The 19219-nt window shown below is 36.4% G+C and overlaps 1 protein-coding gene across 7 annotated transcripts in view; it reads left to right on the top strand.

Moving 5' to 3' along the window:
- Positions 1-19219, top strand: part of SNTG1 (syntrophin gamma 1) — a 355828-nt gene that overhangs the window by 178641 nt on the left and 157968 nt on the right. For 4 of the 7 annotated variants that reach the window (XM_087753581.1, XM_087753603.1, XM_087753592.1 and 1 more), the window contains exon 1: positions 15374-15462. Coding sequence is in view for 3 of the 7 variants with exons in the window: in XM_087753570.1 (XP_087609696.1) it covers positions 7425-7451; positions 15348-15482 (162 nt within the window). In the remaining 4 variants the exon portion in view is untranslated. Of the gene's footprint in view, positions 1-7396; positions 7452-15347; positions 15483-19219 lie in introns of those variants that run through there. The other 3 variants (XM_087753570.1, XM_087753564.1, XM_087753555.1) reach the window with 1 other exon arrangement.

The raw sequence follows: 19219 nt of genomic DNA, 5'->3' as shown, positions 1-19219 counted from the left end.
TCTCTGTGGAAAGGACTGATAAAGTCTAGTGTCCTTCACTGCTGCATTTGAGACCCCATCCCAACAAGGTATCTACTTCTATCTGAACCAGTTAGGAGGTTCTGCTACAAATCCAGAAGACAACTTGTATTCACATCTGTGGACATAACAGGAAAGCAACTTCAAACACTGCCACTGCTCTATCTCAAACCAATTACAAATTTATTACATTGTGATATATAACCTGGTAATTTAAAAAATAACAGATAGTGTTTTGATTCTGTGAATGAAGAATAGGGATATTCTTTTTAGTACTATGAATCATTTTATAAAAACAAATGATAAAATAGAATGAAAATGTTCTGACCTTACTCAACTAATTTCAATTCCATCAAAATGAGGAAAGGTCAAAATCAATTATTGTTTTGGTTATGAAGTTTCAAATTAAACTTGGATTTTTATTTTTTTTTTTTGTCCCGGGGCAATTTAAAATTACTTGGCATTTTGTTTTCATTGAAGTTAATGAAACTTCTTAATTTCTCTGAGATCAGATTTTGCCATTTCTTTCAGTTATGTTTATGCTGTTAGTTCAAGCTCTATCAAGACATGCTAGAGTTTGTGATTCAAACTGTAGCGTATGAGCAGAAATGGTGTCATATCTGTTGAGAAACCCTGGTTTGCACTCTCCTTGGTATGTGGGAAACATTTCAGTCAATTAAAAAAATGGAAATATATGTTACTTCATACACTTGTAAACTGGAAGTAAAACATATTTGCTTAGTCTGTGGATATACAAAACTCAAAAATATTTGGTATACTTATTTCATTTTGTGGTCATACTGAATTTTTGCACTTCCCCATTTGTGAATCAGTTTATTTTAGTTTACATCAATCCAACTTGTTTTGCTCATGTAGGAAAATTTTAGAAACTTTTATGATTATTTAAGTATATATAAATGTAGTTATTACCACATGATTCTGAAGTCTAGTTTCTCTGGACCTCACAGGGCTAAATGTGTGCTTTATTATATGAGCTGTTGAATAAATGTCCTAAGCTGGAGGTAAGGCAAAGACAAAACTTAGGTTAAATTGTGACCTTGTCATTAAGTATTATCTTACCTGGTTGTTAATTTGAAAAAGCATGCTCAGTATTTGAAGAAGTGGAAGCATTCCTGTATTTAGCTTACTTTATTATTCAAGAAATTCCCAAGAACCTTGCAAATTAAAATCTCCTGAATGTTTATAACCATTAATCTATTTCTTTACCTCCTTTAGGAGATTAGTACAATGCTTTTTTATTATTATTATTTTTATTTTTTTTTAACTTCAGTGAAATCAAAAGATGCAACATGATGTGGAAAGTCTCACTCCAAACTATTAGCATTAGTCATAATGCCAGAGGCATGAAATTTATATTTGACTGGGAAACAATTGTCTTGGCAGAGGAATGCCAGTATCTCTTTTATAAGGAAATTCTGCGTTGAGAGATAATGCAAGGAAAAAAACAGACTGTAGTGCCAGATAGTCAGAGAAGAACTTCTGTTTGTCTTTGATAGAAGGCACTGTTATTTAGGCAAAACTAAGAAATGGTCTAATCATGAAACAGTTCATGCAGCCTCCAGAGTAGTTAAGAATAAGGAGACATTTAGTCCCTGCTTGCGCTCTGACATCTGCACTACGTCTCTTTGAAATTAAGTACATAATTATATTCAGACACTTCTAGTGAATCACCAAAAGGTAACATTGGAAAAGCAAGAAATCAGACGGATTTTTTTTTTTCTGGCAACATTCCGGACTTTAAGCAAATCCAAACTTTCCTGTTCCAGTTTGCCGTAGAGCATTTCACATAAAGACAAGCAGTAGCAGCCCATAGACATTTAACCTCACCATTTTGAGATGATACTTGCGTCATACTGCTTTTGCCCTCTGAAAGATTGCATGTTGCATTGTTTTTTTATTTTGCCATTTCCATCAGGTTGCTTTTGTCAAGCCAGAACAGACTGGGTTACTCATTAAGTCATTTTGTGGGTGTTTGTTTTGTGGGGCACTAGATAATTGTTGGTGCAAACACTACTGGATAAACAAACCGGGGCTCAAAATATGTTCATTCAGTTAGTACTGCCTTGTGGCTCACTGATTCTTGAAAAAAAATATGTTTATACAGTGAATCCTTAATTGGGTTTGCTGATTAAAAATACTTTCAACTAAAATAATAAGTGATGACTGGTAGGTACATATCATTCTTGTTTTAACAAAGGTAAAATGAAATGAACGTTAAAAACCTTGTTGGATACTAATTGACAACTTCAATTCTTTTGAAGCATGAGCTTTGCTAAGAGCTGGACGTTTTGTTAAAAAGCTTTGTCAGGTGCTTTTTTTCCTCACTGCCTAAGAAGTGCATAGCTTTGGTGAGTTCAAAGTTCATTGAAGTACAGGCAGTTTAGGGGTCTCCAGCTTTATGAGCATCTTTCCACTTCAATTAATTTATTAAAGCTGTAGTTCTGTGCAAGGGATCCTGCTTCACGTATTAAACTCTATGAGGGAAGTATGAGGCTGTGTTTGGATCTAGGGCCTATCTGCTGCCAACTCATTGAGAAATTTTGCACCAGATGAGCCCAATATGTTACTATTGTAAATTATTAAAAATCATTATGTTAAGCGAACATAACTTACTTAGTGTTCAAATGAAATATAATTCAGGTGTGCTCAAAACCGGTAACTGAATAGGGTTTTATTAATCTGTGGTTACTAAACTGCTCCCTTGATTTACTGTGCTGTCTGCATGCCTCTGACTACTCTTTCAGTACTTAAACACCTTGTGGCAAGCTGGAAGGAATGAAGACACCTTCATGGAATTTGCATTTAGAGTAATGCCTCCTTTTTCCCCAAAATACTTTTCTTTTGCTTAAAGCACAAAGAACCAGCTATGCTACATGTATGGATAATTTCTAAGCCTTCTTTCCCTGTTTACGATAGGTTTTTTTTTTTAACTATTACTTAAAAAAAAAAGCCCCTGCAAGATTACAAATGTGTATGTTTCATTTCCTAACACACACAAAAATGACAGATATGATTTCCTTCAGACATCTCCAAAATGTCGAGCGCAAAAGATGTTGGTAAGAATGGAGGCAGGAGAAGGACTTGAAAAGGCAAACATGAAGTTTAGTAGTGAACTACTATGACAATTAGTTGCAGATCTGGTATTTGTGACTTTGAAATGTGTTTTTAGTCTGTTTCCCAATTAGCAGTTCAGACGGTTCTCAGACAAAAAGAATTTCTTGTGACTTATCTCCAGCAAGCTGCAATGATGCCCTATGCTAAATTAAATTGCATTTGATAATACATCATTTCTCCATGAACTTGTTATTTGTGCATACAATATTGTATTCTTACTTTGCACCAGTAACCTTGAGAATGAAGTATTTCCTACTATTGCTTCAATAGTATTTTATTTGGCTTGCGGTATTCCCAACACTTTACAAAGTGTTTCTTACTACTGTTGTGTGCACATGAAATTTTCTTTTTGTTTGCTATCTTATTTTATTAAGTATACCGGAGTATTCAGTCATGGAAGTACTTTGTGGAATTCCATCTATTATACCACTGGAATATGACCTGATTTATTATAAGAAGATCAGAGCATAGCTCAAGGGCTCAGTGCATTATCCTAAATGAAGCTTTGTCTCTGAGGGCTGCCATAGCCTTCAACTTTACTGGTATGTTTTAGCCATTGATTTCCCTTTAGAACACAAATGCCGTAATAATACTGCTCGGTAAATGTTTCTTCAGTATTGAATAACTGCTTGTTCTGTCAAGGGGGTGTCAAATTCTGTTCCCAACCTGTCTATCATGTGTTACTTCCTTTACATCTATCAGCAGAGATGAGCTAAATAAGTTTTGGAGGAAGTGCAGATTGCAAATCAAGTCAAAAGGAAGGAAAGTAACTTTTCAAATGCTATGCTTGTTTATATATCTTTGATTGCAGTGGCTCTGAACCCTTTCAGAGGAAGCCTCACTGCTGTTGGAACCGTTCTTTCTCTCTGAGTAATGCACGCTGCTCATGCCTCCCCCTGTTCTTGCACTCCCTACTCTGTCCCGACACTGTTGCATTGCTGTTTCCTCTGCACCTCATCCCTTCAAAGCCCCAGGCAGCTCCTTTTGCACCTTCTGGAGCACAGTTTGTCCCAAAGCAGCCTAAGGGTGGAGAGGGACAGAGAAAAATCAAATATTTAGGCTGAAGGAGGCTGTGGGCTGGTAACAAGTGGGCTGTCTAGGGGAGACTGAAAGAAGCTCCTAGGAGAGCTGGAAAGATGCTCAGGTGAAAGTGGCTGTGATTTGAAGGTAAGGGGATTGCAGAGGTTAGCCATGGGCTGAACAGGGGATATCTGTCAGCACTGGGTGTCATGGTGTGTCATGTTACAAATGTTTTATTTTTAAAATTACTTGGGTTTATATTTTCTGCCTTTTGTCATGTATTACAAGAGGAGACAACTACTAATCATTGAGGCATTTTACCAGTGTAAGATCATAAAATTTCTGCATGATACATGATATGTATTCCTGTAGTTTAATCATCTAGCATATTTACTCGGTGTGTAAATGCTGGAAACGATGTTTCTGAGCTGATTTATGAGGTAATGCATTTTGTAATCAAACCTTCTATGTGCTGCTTCTAAAATATCAAGGGTTATAAAATTGCTGATAGTCAGAAAAAGAACATTGATAATGGGCTTAAATTCTCTGTGTGCAGCCGCAGATGAGAATCGGTAGGGAACAGAGTGATATGGAAGCAGTGGCAGCTATATTGCAAAGATTAGTAATGGAGTTGTTGAATGCCTGAGAAACAGGTACCCTCATTGCAATGAGTATGATTTTGTGTTGAGAATTACGAGGTTCCAGGTTTACATTTCAGACAATATTTTAATAGTAAAAGCTCTTGTCATGGATCATGAAAAATTTCCTCTAACCAGCTTTCCCAGAGGAAACTCTGTGCGTAACCTTTCTGTGGGAAAAAGTGAAGTTATTTACATAAGAAGAGGTAGATGTCAGGAGAGTATTGGTTGTATATTTTATTTTACCTATTTGTAATATAGCATATAGGGAAAAAAGGAAGTATCACCAAGGTGACTGGCAGGTAGATTGACCGAGTATCAACGGGTAGTGGGAGGCAATATTTATAGTTTGAGGACTGTCTCTTTGAAGGCCAAGGGCTCTGTTTGCTATGACAGCCCTCAAGACATAGGACACAGAACTATGGGTCCTGCCTTTCAGAAATAATGTCACCCAACATACTAAGCATGCTAGAGTTAATGGCAGTGGTGTTAAAATGTTGGCTGTTTTTAAAGGGTTTAGAAAAAGGGATTTTAAGAAGGAATTTAAAGGGTTTTTCAATAAAGACATTGGTTTTCATGTGAAGCTTCATACTTCTAAGATTGCTAAATTATTATCTGAGCAAAATTAAAAGTTATTTTAGGTCAGGAGCTGCATATACAATAAGCTGTGATGCTGGGGAGCCTAGTTGTTCCTGACTTTTTTTTCTACATGGTAATACAAATATTTCAGAAATAAGTAAATAAAAGCATAATACACAAAAACAAGAAAAAGAAGAAAATGGAGTAATACTGAGTTGTGGAAATGACCTTGATTAGATAGGATTTAAATCAAAGAGTAGCTAAAAAAGAACCAAAGAGGAATTGTCATTGACTGTGGAACCAAAGTTGCCCAAACCCAAATTTGCAGGACTTTTATTAATAAGGCAGAACATAACATAAATGAATACACTTTTGACTGCAGTAGGAGTTACTGACCTGACATAATCAGGGCCCGAGAAAGGAGAACACTGTGCAGTACTTCAGTTTATATTTTAAAGATACATAAGTTTATAGTTCCAGAAGGCTAAAAGGTCTTCAGAATACTTTGCTAAAGTGAGTAAGGCCTTTTTCCCACTTCAGCTTACTCAGCACCTGGGAAGAGAGTTCATAAAAATTACAAGGAAACATACTTCATTGCACAATGACTGTTCCACCAGAGAGAAAAGTCTTCAAGATTGTAATAGTGACCTTGTTTGTTATGAGCACTTTGAGAGCAAAATTACAGATCTTTATTGGATCTTGGTGCTCTTGTAAACTTTATAAGGAAGGAATGATGATGGATCCCTTTTAAATTCCTACATTGTAACCTAGCCAGCCTAGGCTAGCTCTGCTAGAAATTAGCCTAGAGCACAGGCTGTGAACCAAGCAGAGCTCAGTAAATACAGAACATTAACCTCATATGCGTGCATGTGCTTGGGTTTCATAAAACTGCATCCAGGGCTGCAAAACAAATTAAGAGACTTAATGAAGAGATTACAAGGTTTTATTAATATTATTAGGACTTACATTTTTGTACTACGTGAGGTATAGGTTTTTAATTGTATTTTAAACTTAGGCTAATGGGGCAAATTTTGTGTTGAAGCTCTGAGTACTCTATTTATGCGAATAATTGTAAGCACATAATTAACACAGAATAGCAATAAAATGCTTGATGGAGAGGATTTTGTTACAGGTTTCGTTTCTCCAGCTGTTGAATGAAATGACTGTTTTGCCCAGGAAGTGTTTCCTGGAAATGTTATTGGCTGATGCATGAGTATTTCTATTGCAGAATCAGCAGCAGGACTGTTATTATCCTCAGATAGCAGCCTGTTCCAGTGGCTTTATCTCATAAATAAATGAATGCATAAGTGTGTGAATGCATAAGTGTGTACTGGGATGAATACACTTTAGGTAAAGGCCAGGCAAAGTAATAATCACAGGATTTGGTGTGACATTTTGCCAGCACTCACACAGATTCCTGACTTTTCTAACATTTGTTTTTTTCAACTCATAAATTTTTCCGCAAAGTATGCACACTCTTAAATGACACTGGCTTCCTTGGAGAGATTATGTATGTTAATAAAAAGTGAGACAAAAGGTTTTGATGCATGATGTTTTTTAATTAGGGGAGAAAAGAAAAAAAACAACAGTCTTTTAGAAGAGGGAGGGTATTCTGAAGAGCAACACTTAATTTTCTCCATTTCTGTTACTTTTCACTATGCTCTGACTTTTGGGGAAAAAACAAAACAAAAAGCACAAAAAAAGAAATTTATGCTTGCAATAAGAAAAGGAAGTTTGAATGCCCCGTGGACGGGAGGAGATTGTGGGAACATAAGCATTGCTTTGATTATACTCTATGAAACCAGGTTGTATACTTTATAAGAACCAGGAATAACTTATAACACCTTATGCTTCCTAATCCTGTTGCAACTTTGATCATTTATCTTTTTAAGCAATGACTATAACCACACCTAACAAAAAGAAGTGCAATTGCTGAGCTCAGACAGATAACTTTTATGTTTTGCAATATCTTTTTCATTCTAATGAAATCTTTCTCTCCATTTTAGACAAATATCACTTGCTGTGTCATAGCACATGGATTTCAGGACCGCCTGTGAAGAGGTAGGATCAGATATTTTTCTTTTCAAACAATAATAGAATCAAAATCAATGAACTTTTAGTCCTTTTTATATGCAAAATCCCTTTTTTACCCTTTTTTCAGAAATGAGAGGAATTATATAATCAGATATAAGTTATTCAGCTGATCGCTTTATGGTGGCAGACAGACTTTGTAGTAGAAGATGAAAGAATTTGCCCAGGTGTATTCATCACTAGCCCTCACTTCTGTCCATTCCAATTTACCCCTTTAGGCACAATGTGGGTGCAGGTAGCTATGTTTTGTGTGAGCTTTGCTCTTAGTGAAGTGTTTATATCTGACAGCCTGTACATGAAGAAAAACATCAATGGAGCCAGAAATCTGTGTAGCACTGTTCAGCAAAATCAAGGGGGAAATGTAGAAGTATGGGAAAAAGGTAGGTGGGGAGAGAGGGGAAGCTGTGAAGATGACCAAAATGAAAAAGCAATTCCATTCTGATTTGATGAGGTAAGGCAGTTATTTTTGCTTAAAATAGGTATAGTTTCATAATGTCAATGCAAAGTACTTCAGTCCCCCTGCACTAGAGATAGGGGAAGTGCTTTGCTTTCTGTGTTCATGCTAACTTTGCCCTAAAGAAACTAAATGGGATGTATTTGTAGATATTAAAGAGGGCATCTTATTTACTCAATGACTGTCTATGAACAAATCATTTTAATGCATTTTCACAACTTCAGCAACTGAGACACAGTGAGAACCATTTACACCAAATTACGTAATGGTGTCAATGCATTATGATGATTAAAAAATCATCTGGAGACCCTAAAGAAGCTCCTTTAGCTTTTAGATTAATAAAATTAAATGAGGTGGATTCAACCTCAGTTTTTCTGCTTTGTGTAAAATGAGCTTTGTGCCACAGATTCAGTGGTGTCATTTCCAAGAAATTCTGAAAGCTATGACTGCATCTTTCCTCCCAAGCTAATCAAAGTTAATAAAATATAGACTTTCATCCAACTTTCATCAGATGCCTATGTCTAAATAAATCAGCAGCAGCCTTGTGCTTACACATTATGTAATTTTTAAGTAAAACCTCAGCACTATCATTGTAAGGCATCATCTACTTTGGTTTTTGTTTGGGGGAAAATGTATTGAGCTGGATCTGAAGCCCAAGAGAGGAGAGGCTGCTGCAGCTCTGTGCCCCGAGGTCCAAGCAGTAGTGAGGATGAAGATGTATCCCCAGTAGGCATATGCACACAGAGCACACATATACACTACATGTATCCATATATATGTATATACTTATGTACATGACCAGTCACGCAGATCACATACCGACACACAAAGCACTCGCACAAACACAGACATCACCAACAGCCTCATCCTGCTCCCCTCTCTGGCTGAGCAGGATGGAAGTCCACTCATGAGAATATATGTATATGTATGTACAGTGTGGATGCCTCCAGCAGTGGGGCTTAGACAGTCTGCCCAGCAGCTGCCCCTGGATCCCAGTCTTCCCAGGTGCTGGCATCTGGGCATAGGAGCCTGTGAGGCTTCAGCCCCTCTCCAGTGGCTGGTACAGACCATCACACACTCATGCACACAGACAGTCACACACCACAGGTTCCTTCACCCAGGAAAAAAATTAGAAAGGAATTTAAAAAGAGAATAGGACAGACTGCGCTGATCAGGCTCAGGGCATGGCCGTACAAGCATACTGACCAGAAAACTATTTACATGTGACCAACCCCTTTTTATCCCCTCAATCCTCTATTTTCCCCTCCTTGTTCCTCCCCAAATCACTGAATCCCTTTCTCTGCCTTTGGTTCTTCCCCTAGACATCCCATAATAAGTCCTGTGCAATCAAAACTGCATCCCATAATGTGTCCCATGCCCCCAGGCAGTGACCCTAACTCAGTCCAAAAATGCTCTGTCATTTTCTTATCATGATGGGTTTCACACCTGGACACTGGGGCTGAGGCTGTCCTGGGACAGCCCTAGCAGGGGACCAATATTTAGTTATTCTGGATTCCATGCTCTTTTCCCTCATTGATCAGCAAATGCATTCATTCTACTGGTTCTTGTACTTATTCAACAATTTCCAAACCATAAGACTATCCAGCTCCTCTTTTAGTCTTTATCCTGAGCTTTCTGAACTTTACAAGAGCATAAATCGTAGAGTCACTGGATTCTTTAAATGCTCTCCTGTACTCACTTGACTTTATTCTATATTCTATATCTCTTGGAAGATAACCTCAGCCTCTGACATAATATTGTCCTCTGCAGTGAAACTACCCTTTTCATGAAACTGAAGACTTGGGATGATAATGCATTAGAACATTTTCCCCTTAGATACTTTTTTTTTTTAAGTTGATATTTTCCATGTACATTGTGAACAAGCTGCATGAACAGCTTTCTAATTTTTCTAACTTTCTAACTTTTGAAATCTCATCCTTTACTTCTGTTAGCTTGGCTTTTTTTTCCTAATATAACTCCAAATTTATTTAAATTTGTAAATATCCCATTCATTTTTATGCATATAATCTGTTCATCGGTTTTTACGGTACTGTCCATTGTTTCTTTGAAGGATTAATTTGAATTGGTAAACTGTTTGTATATCCTCTGCTTTATGAATCCTATGAATATTCTTGTAGACTTCACAAACTTTATAATTTAATACATTCTGTTGTTCACAGGTCTAGTGACCTCTGAGAAAACATCCATCTTGTTGTTTTTTTTTTGCCTGCCACAGGATGTTTTTTAATTTTGAAGCAGTATTTTAACTTCCTCATGACTTTCTGTCATAAATCTTGTTAAATACTATTCTAGACTGTTTCTAGTCACATTTATGCCATTTTCTGATTTACACATTTCAGCCTAAGCTGATGATTTCCTTTGTCTATAAATGCTGTCAAATGGCAATGCTGGGTTTTCTAATACCTTGGCTTTGTGTTTTTTTTCTTAAATCCAGCTTCAACTCATAATTTAATCCCAAAATCACAAGGTGGAAAATGACTGGCAATTTACAATGTGAGAATGTCATGTAATGGGTGAATTAAATTTGAAGAAATAGGCATGTTCTCACAATAGCCTTCAGTTTTATGTTATCTTATGATAACAAAATATATATTTCTTTCAAATGTCTAATTTACATATTGAACTAATCAGACTATATGAAACAAAGAAATTCTCTGCAATTTGTTATTCTTTCAAGAAAATCACTTATGAAGAATGCCATAGTCAAATACTTTCCTTGCAAATACCTGGCAAATCAAAGAAAAAGAAGATTAAGTCAAAATTCAACATTTTCCTATGGTTCTTTCAGGTCGGAGTGTAAAATTCATGTGCAGGAATGGACTCACTATCCTTTGGATTGGAAAATGTTGGTATCTGATAGAAGAGGCTCTGAATGACAAGCTGAACACATCTCTGTGTATCTGGGCTGCATTCCAATTTTTGACAATATAAGTGCTTTTCACTTACGCTAGCAACACGTCCACAGAATGAGTAGCTGGACCATTTAAAAAACATCCTTTATATGGTTCTGACACATATTCCTACCTCTTGTATTCATTGCCATTACCACCTTATACCTCTGATTCAATTTCCCTTTTTATTATTATACTTGCAATTATAAAGCAGCGACAGGCATATGTCCAAATACTCAGAGGTCAGCCTCAGTTCAAATAAGCATCCAAAAGTGTAGATATTCATCTGAAGTGAACTACGTACATATTTGAGGCAGTTTCTGCAACACATGCTCCTTACTGGTATCAGATTCTTGATGGAAGAAATAAATTTCAGGGCTTAAAACTAAATTGCAGAGGTTTAATTTATTTTAGGACATACCAGCCCAAGCAGAAACTAAAACTCCAGGCCACCTTGCATAGAAAATGTGAGAGAGTTTTTTCTCTTCCTTTCTTCCACTGGTTCATGGACTAAACTATTCTGGGATATCTGTTGAAGTCTTCCTACTGATGTGAAACTAGAAGACACAAAGCTAACCAAATTGTTTTATTACCATAAGGCAAAAGAAATAGATAAAATAACATAAAGAAAAAGGTATAGTCATGCCTGGAAAACTAATGAAGAATATTTAACATTGCCTGAAATACTGAATAAGCCTCCTCCAGAACAAAACAGAGAAAATTCTATTTTTTTTTTCTTATCATAAATGACAAGGAAAGCAACAAATAGGGAAAAATGTAAGAAAAAAAATCTTCAATAGAAAACCTGCCAGTAGCTTTATTTAGGCCAGATAAATTAAAAAATACTTATGTTGGAAGTCCTGCAGGAAACTGACTTTGAAGTCAATAGGTAACTTTAAAGATGCTTCTCATACAGTCTTAATTTTGATATATGTTTGGTAGAGACTCTGCTGCTAGCATAAATGTATAAACTGTAGTTTTCATGTGTATTTCCTCTGAAATGAATTCTTAAATATTTGTGAAGGCCGTATATATTGCACCAAGCTATTTATGGTATGTAAACTTTTCTAAATTAGGGCCAGATCTTATACACAGCCAATATGGACAATGTGCTGTAAGTCAGGGTATAATGGAAAGAGGTTTTTTAAACAACCTTTTTTCACTGCCTTGCTGCTAATGATCTGAGTGTGACCATATTCTTTGTAGAAGCAATCTGCCTTGAGGGCCCTGCCAACCTATACTGTTTTCTGATAGTGATCTGAAGCAGAAAGTTCAAGACAGACTGGTGTGGCAAAGCAAAGAGGGATCAGTTTTCAGCCCCTCTTGTAGTTATATTAGTTCAGGAACAGTAAGCAGTTTCTAAACTCCTGCCAAGGACATCAGCTCTTGCCACATCAGTGTTCTTATCTAACTCAGCTTAAAAGGGTGTAGAATGAGATGACAGAGGCAGTACCGTGCAGGTGTAACATTCACTGTGTCTGTCACAGTTTATCATACATTTGAGCACAAGAGGATGCTTTGCATGACCTCACACTGACAGTTACAGTAGCTTGGCTGACGTGCCGTATGCTGTTTTATTGCTGTAAGTCAGGGGTAGGGCAGAGCCCTCTGCCAGTGAAATGTAGAAGGTTTGAAGGGGAAATTTTAGCACACCCTCTCATGGAATCTCTTAAAAATTAGTAACGGGAACAAAAGCTAACATCAGCCACAACACTCACACCTCATCCACACATGCACATGCACGCAATCTAAGCTCTTCAAATGTAAGAGATGGCAGGGATATAGGCTATACAGATGATCTCTCTCCAACCAGGATGGTTTTACTGGGGCCACATGGATGAAAAATGTGCACAGTAATTTACATGAAAGCATATATACAGGACATTCCAGCTCTGGATAAGGATACAGGAGTTCATATATTTATTTGATTCAGTTTACTGGATGCTTTGAAGGGTGTGGGGGAGAGAAGAAAAAAGAAATTTCAGCAGACAAAAATGAAACATAATGAAATAATTAAACTCCAGTCTTTGTTCTCAAGGACTTCTCTTGAGCTTATCTAATGAAACTGAACTACATTCTTCTCCTTTACATGGTTGTTAATGCTGCTTTCAGGTAGAAGATGGAAGGAGGTAGTATAATTGAAGATTTAATTTTGAACTGTATCATAAAACAGCTTTCATAAAGCCCAACAACAGTAAAGTGGTTCATTACATTTTAGAGTGTCTGATGTAAATAAGATCCCTGAGTGTGTGCGATCAATCTTTTCAAGGGCCAAAATATTTTGCTGTTCCCAAGCTTGCTTTCCTTGTTCAGACTGAATAAGCCTAGCCCACATGCATTTAGAAACTGACTTGAATTTTAATTTTATTCTAATGGCTAATTGTGTCTGCTATGGTTATGTGCCTCTAATTCCCACAAAGAAGCCCCTCAGCTTTTCCAGGAAGACCCTTTGGAGATTTTATAGGGTTATTGACCAAATCAGAAATGTGCAGTCAAGTAAGGCAGAGTTACTATAATCAGTGCATCAGAGGCAGAATTTATTCCATTGCCAGTTATCCAGGGAGGAGGAAAGGCATGTCTGCAAACTTTTCTGCAGGAGAAAGGCATTTTATAAGTGGTAGATTTTTATAGGCTAGCCCCTTTTAATTGACCATAGTTATTTCCAGCCTGCTTTGTTCAACTTTGATTGTCACTTACTGCTTACTTCACAACTCCATGGAAAGAGGAGTCGTCTTAGTCTGTAAAGCAGAAGTTATAAGGAGAGGACCAGGGGAATTTAACTATTTTACATTCTTTATATTTTAATGTCGTAACATTTTATATATGATATGAGAGGGAATTTTTCAGTGGTACTGAAAACCTAACTCGTTTCGTGATCCATTTATTTGATTTGCCTGTCCATTTCAATCAGTTTCTATCTCATCCTGTTTAAAAAAAAATACCTAAATATTAGAACAAGATTGTATCATGTCTTCTGACCAGAGCTTCCAGTTCCTCAGTGTGAGTTCAGTGCCTGGAACTCTTCCTTTTTCCTTCTTCTTACTTAGCTTAAAAAGAATAAAAACAATATCAGAGCCACTTTCAAAGTTATGGTTGAGTTATACACATTTGCTACTGGTGTCCAAGGGAAAACAATTTCCTAAGTTTGAGGAAATTTCTGTTCCATGTTGAGCATGGAACAGAAGTGACAGAAGAGTTTCTCAGTGGAGAACATTATATAGAGCTATTTAAAGGTTGTCCTCAACCTTTCCACCTCTTTTAAAGCCTCTTGAGAGTAATTTAAACTTTTCTTGTGCCAGTTGCCTACTGTCAGTTCCATATTTGTGTTTGTTCTCTCCATGCTATGGATGTAAGGTGTCAGAGCACGTTATGGGGAGATCTTCCAAATCCTCTTTTAAACTCTTGTCTGAGAAAGAGCCCTCAGATTCAGCCAGGTCAACCTTGGCAGTTAAAGTTCACAGCAAGATTTTGTTTCCTTGATCTCCTCTAATACCAGCTTTTTACAGACAGGATTGAAATCTGACCTGAATGAAGACAATGGAAGTTTTATTATTGACACTGATGAGTCCAAGATTTTAAACATTTTTTCTATATGAATTTTCTTCCGAGATGCATACGTGCATACATATATATCTGTATCTATGCAAACAGGTGTAGGTATCTAATACTGATAAATTACATGTTGTAAGGCTAAATTTTTAGATTGTTGTAAGCGAATTTCTCATACCAAAAATGCTCTACCAACATGACTTTTCTCCATTTATGAAGTGTTATAAAGAGTGTTATTTTCAACACAGCCTTCAGGAAAAAATTATTAAATACTGCAGGTGCTTACACTTGCAGACTTTTTCACTGCTCAAATTTCTTATGTACAATGCCTGAAAAAGTAGCACAAATAAGTACTACCACAAAGTCACTGTTAAATTGTTGGAAAGTCACTTATTGTATATTGAAGAATCCTACAGAATTCCTGATCTCTAACCATAGACATAAAATACAGAAGCTGAGCAAGAAGTAAGTTACTAGATGGAGTTGCATTCTCTCATCTCTTTTCTCTTATTCTTAACTTCAGCATCCTTATTTGAAAAGGAACATAAAAACATAAATCAGTGTTGCGCTCACAGATCAGGAAAAGCCCACTACAGGTTCATGTAGGCTGTCAGTGTGCACATCTGGCTAGTTTGGAGGTGTTACTGTATGTATTTCTGTGTCAAAATTGGTGTAATATGTGGAACATCAACTTTTATTTCATGTCCAAGTGAGGTGTTGTCATTTAATACAAAGATGGAAAGTAAGAGCACAGCTGCTCTGAAGCAATTTGAAAGGAGTTTCAAAAATTCATCAAGTTCATACAGCAAACACTGGTAATAGTTTTGGATATTTGTTGACGTATTTATGGTAACTGTACCTATCTCTCAGCTATTCTGTTTCAAAGTACTGCTTCTAGCAATGCAAAGTGCTAACTGAGAAAACTTTTTTTCTTTATTCCTTCCTTTGAAGACAAAGACAGGGATTTGTTTGCTGCAGGATGGTAACCAGGAGCCTTTCAAAGTGCGACTGCACTTAGCCAAAGATATTTTGATGATCCAGGAGCAGGATGTGATCTGTGTGTCTGGTGAGCCTTTCTATTCTGGTGTAAGTAGTTTTTATCTTTTTCTTTAAGCTGTGCTTTATACAAATCAAAAATACGCTGTGTGTACATGTGTGCGTGTGTGCACGCACATGCATGTGTATGCATTTACTCCCACAGTTTGATATTTCATTTTATCCTGTTAAAACTAGGTGTATTTTAACATATCTTTTGAGAGTAAATCTTAGCAACACACATCTAAGAAGCAGCAATAAGACAATGGATAAGTTATATGCATGACTACAGTATTCTTGCTCTGCACTCACCCTTGAATGTTGAAGCCACTGAATGTGATAGGAATGACACAAGCAGTGATTTTTGCAGTGAATACAGATACCTCAATGTACTTACATGTCTGAGTATTGTCTGTGGAGTTGATAAGACAGTTGATGGGTAACGGTTATGGCAGGGCTTTGCTAGCAGAGGAATTATCTGCTATCCTCTGTTGCTTTGGTTGCTTCATATGGTAGCACAACACCAGACTTCATGCATGCTGCCAGTCCATGCTGCAAGGGTCACTAGTTTTACCAGCACATCATGTTAATAATGATGGGCTTCAGCTGGAAGAGTGTAATAGTGTGATTTATGTATTTCTGTTTTTACATGATGTGAAAGATTTCTTATTTAAGCATCACATTGAATTTTGTGGATAAGAAGCTGAGCTTTGTAGACAATTATTTGGAAGATCTGTAAAATGTTATATAGAATAATATTGTTGGGTTTGAAACTATTGTAATGCTAAGTTTTTATTTAATTCTAGAAGATAGCTAAAAAATAATAGAAACCATTCACTATTCATTTCTATAGACATTTTTGTAGATACTGTAATTATATTTTGTACAGATATTTTTAAGATTAAGGGGAAAGTATCATAAACATTCTGGTCTCCCTTTGAACTAAATAAAATTATCATAGGATTTCACGTTAAATCTTGTGAGGCATAGTAGTGTAATATCTGTTTATGCAAATGTTATGTGATGGCTATTATGTCTGTCTGTTTTATTAATTAATTGCTGCTGTTGCCACATCCTTGTATCTCTAAATACAAGTATAATAAAAAGATAAAAAGCAGAAACCAGAAATAAAATGGTATAATGTTAGCAGTGCTAACAGTGTAGAAGATTAATGGAAAATGTATAGGAGAATCCATCTCACTGTGATGAACATCTCAAGGTGAATGGTTCCGAGTTTTTCTCTGAAACAAAAGGAATACACTGCCTACACTGTCTCAATACAGGCTGGGTTTATTCGCACGTCAAATCTGACATTAGCTTTTGACAGTTTCATGCTGTACAAATACAATTTACTAATACAGGTCTGTGTGCTTTATATGGAATATAGATGCTCCTTTTACCAATCAGATTGTACTGTTCCTCAACATACAGGCTGTTTAGCAGCCCAGACGGAAAGAAATTAAGAGTTCAAGCTCAGGCTACAGTTGTTCTATTAGCAACACACACTGTGGCCCCGTTACTCCACCAACCCTTTCTGGCATTATTTATTAAAAGATTTTATCACTCAAAAATATGACTTTCATTATTGTCCTGTAATATCTATTACTTCTGCTGAACTTGTTATTTAAATGTCTTCATGAAATACATTTTTTTTTTTTTTTTTCCATTTCACAGCAAGGCTTTCTCGTACAGTTTTGCCCTCTTTAGTTTTGCAACAGCACTGTAGAAAATAGTGGATGATTTGCTTCACCAATTACACTCCCCCTATCTTATTTGCATGTTGAATGCATAACTCATTAACTGATTGATATTAGTGTGGTGATGAGGAGTTTCTTTTCTCTTGGAAGTGTCATTGTTAGGCTAGTGACTTTTGAGCACTTTACCCTGATTTCCTCTGGGATTAAGACCAGGACTTGAATCAGTAGGTTCATTCCAACTAAGGAATTGTCATTTCGGAGAGAGTTAACTGTCTATTATCACGGGTCATTTAAATCATCTGGAATCATATGCCTTGATTGTATAGCATGATCAGACAAGTCCCACAGGCTTAATTCTTTTTGCAGTTTTTTCATCATTTTTATTCCTGATTTAGTAGGTATCTTGTTTGTTTGTTTGTTTGTTTTTCTTATCTTTTACTTTGCTTGGCTGATTTTGTTTTGTTCTTTCTGTCATTCTAGATGACTGACCACATCTAGTTTTCTTTTACATGCATTCTAAAGAGCAAGTGTTTTCATTAGCAACTGACATTGAACGCCTCAGAATAAGCACTAAAGAATAAAAACAAAATTTGTAACTGAGGAACAATAGCATTGTTAAATTTTACAGACGAGTAGCTACAGTAAAAGCTCTTTTTAATCTGTTTTAATAAATAATCTTCAAACAATTTGATTGTAAGGTTTTGCTTAATCACTTCCGTACTGTTAAGGACCGAAAGGCTATTACTATGTTTCTAGTTCAGAACAGTATCTCTTCTGTTTGTTGGGTCTGAATCAATTTGCATGCTCCTCTGTGTAGGACAGACTTTAAACAGGCACTTAACGTTCCAGCGGTATCCTGATCTGCATCCTGTGGAATAATCTAAATGAAATCAATGGCTCCTTAGGAATGAGGTGCTGCTTAGTGTGAGTACATGGGATAAGGACCTAGTTCTTAATTTAGAACACTTCCTTTTTGATGGAAAACAGTTCTAGTTTTCCAAAGCTAAAGAGTTGCAAAGTAACCTTGTTTCTTCTTTCATTGTATACAGTTTCAAGTAAGAAAATAAAATGCATAAGAGATTATAAGCAACATAAACAGTGTTAAACACTGAAAAAAAAAAGCATCTGTTTATTTAGTAGGCTGAACAAAATGATAGTGTTAGTGAGGGTCCTGCAGCAATTGTACCTGTAGTAATTCCAAAAAGCATCAAAGATCGTTCAAATGATCATGGATTAGATCTAAATTTGAGCATCAGTCGCATCAATAAGTATTACAGAGGTTTCTTTATGTGTGCAATAAGAAAGACTTGATTTCCAAAGGCAGAAACATAGTGGTTTCTGCATTATGCTGTGGATATCTGCTCGTGGATATCTGATGTAGATTTAAACTCCAGTGCGAATGACCAAAAGTGAGATGAGAACATTTTGTGAAACACAAAGCCTAGAAGGCAGTGTCTTTACTAATCCAAATTAAATCCTTGCCTGTAGAGGGGCTTTATAGTATGGGAAGTCTATGCCTGAGTTGGAGTAGCTTGTGTTCTGAAGATATCCGTGAGTATCTCTGTGGGAAAATTGGAAGACTGGTGACTGTTAGGTCAGGTACAGTTTTTTCTCCCCTGAAGTACTGGATACTCACAAAATATTTTTTCATAATTGTGGTATTGCCAACAGAGAGCTTTCTTATAATTATAATTGTCATAAATCTCCATGACAGTTTATTGTGGTACAGTTAGGATTTTTGCTCTTTTCATCTGATAAAGAAATGCCCTGAAAACAGCTGAATTAAACCATATAGGAACTTCATCAGTATTGATGGCAGAAGTATAGAAGATCCTTATTTTATATTTCCTTTTAAACATATTTCTTGAATTACATGAAATTATACTTAGAAAAGTTTGCTATATGCTGTTCCAGATGAGAATGTGCAATAAGGCAACTCCCAGTCTTTTTAGACGTATAGGTCAATAGCCTGGAGTAACAAGGATAGCCTAATACTGACCTTGCTGAAAATTACAATGGGAGGAAAATTACAATCTCATAGCCTAAGATATGGTGTGTCCGGTCTGAAATATGACTCTTCAGTAGATTTAT

Source organism: Nipponia nippon, unplaced genomic scaffold (genome assembly GCF_047370975.1).
Source record: "Nipponia nippon isolate SJK-2023a ecotype South Korea unplaced genomic scaffold, ASM4737097v1 scaffold_1, whole genome shotgun sequence".
In the NCBI taxonomy this organism is placed as follows: Eukaryota; Metazoa; Chordata; class Aves; order Pelecaniformes; family Threskiornithidae; genus Nipponia; species Nipponia nippon.
The sequence above is the reverse complement of the archived record's forward strand: the minus strand, read 5'-3'. Positions and strand labels throughout refer to the sequence as shown.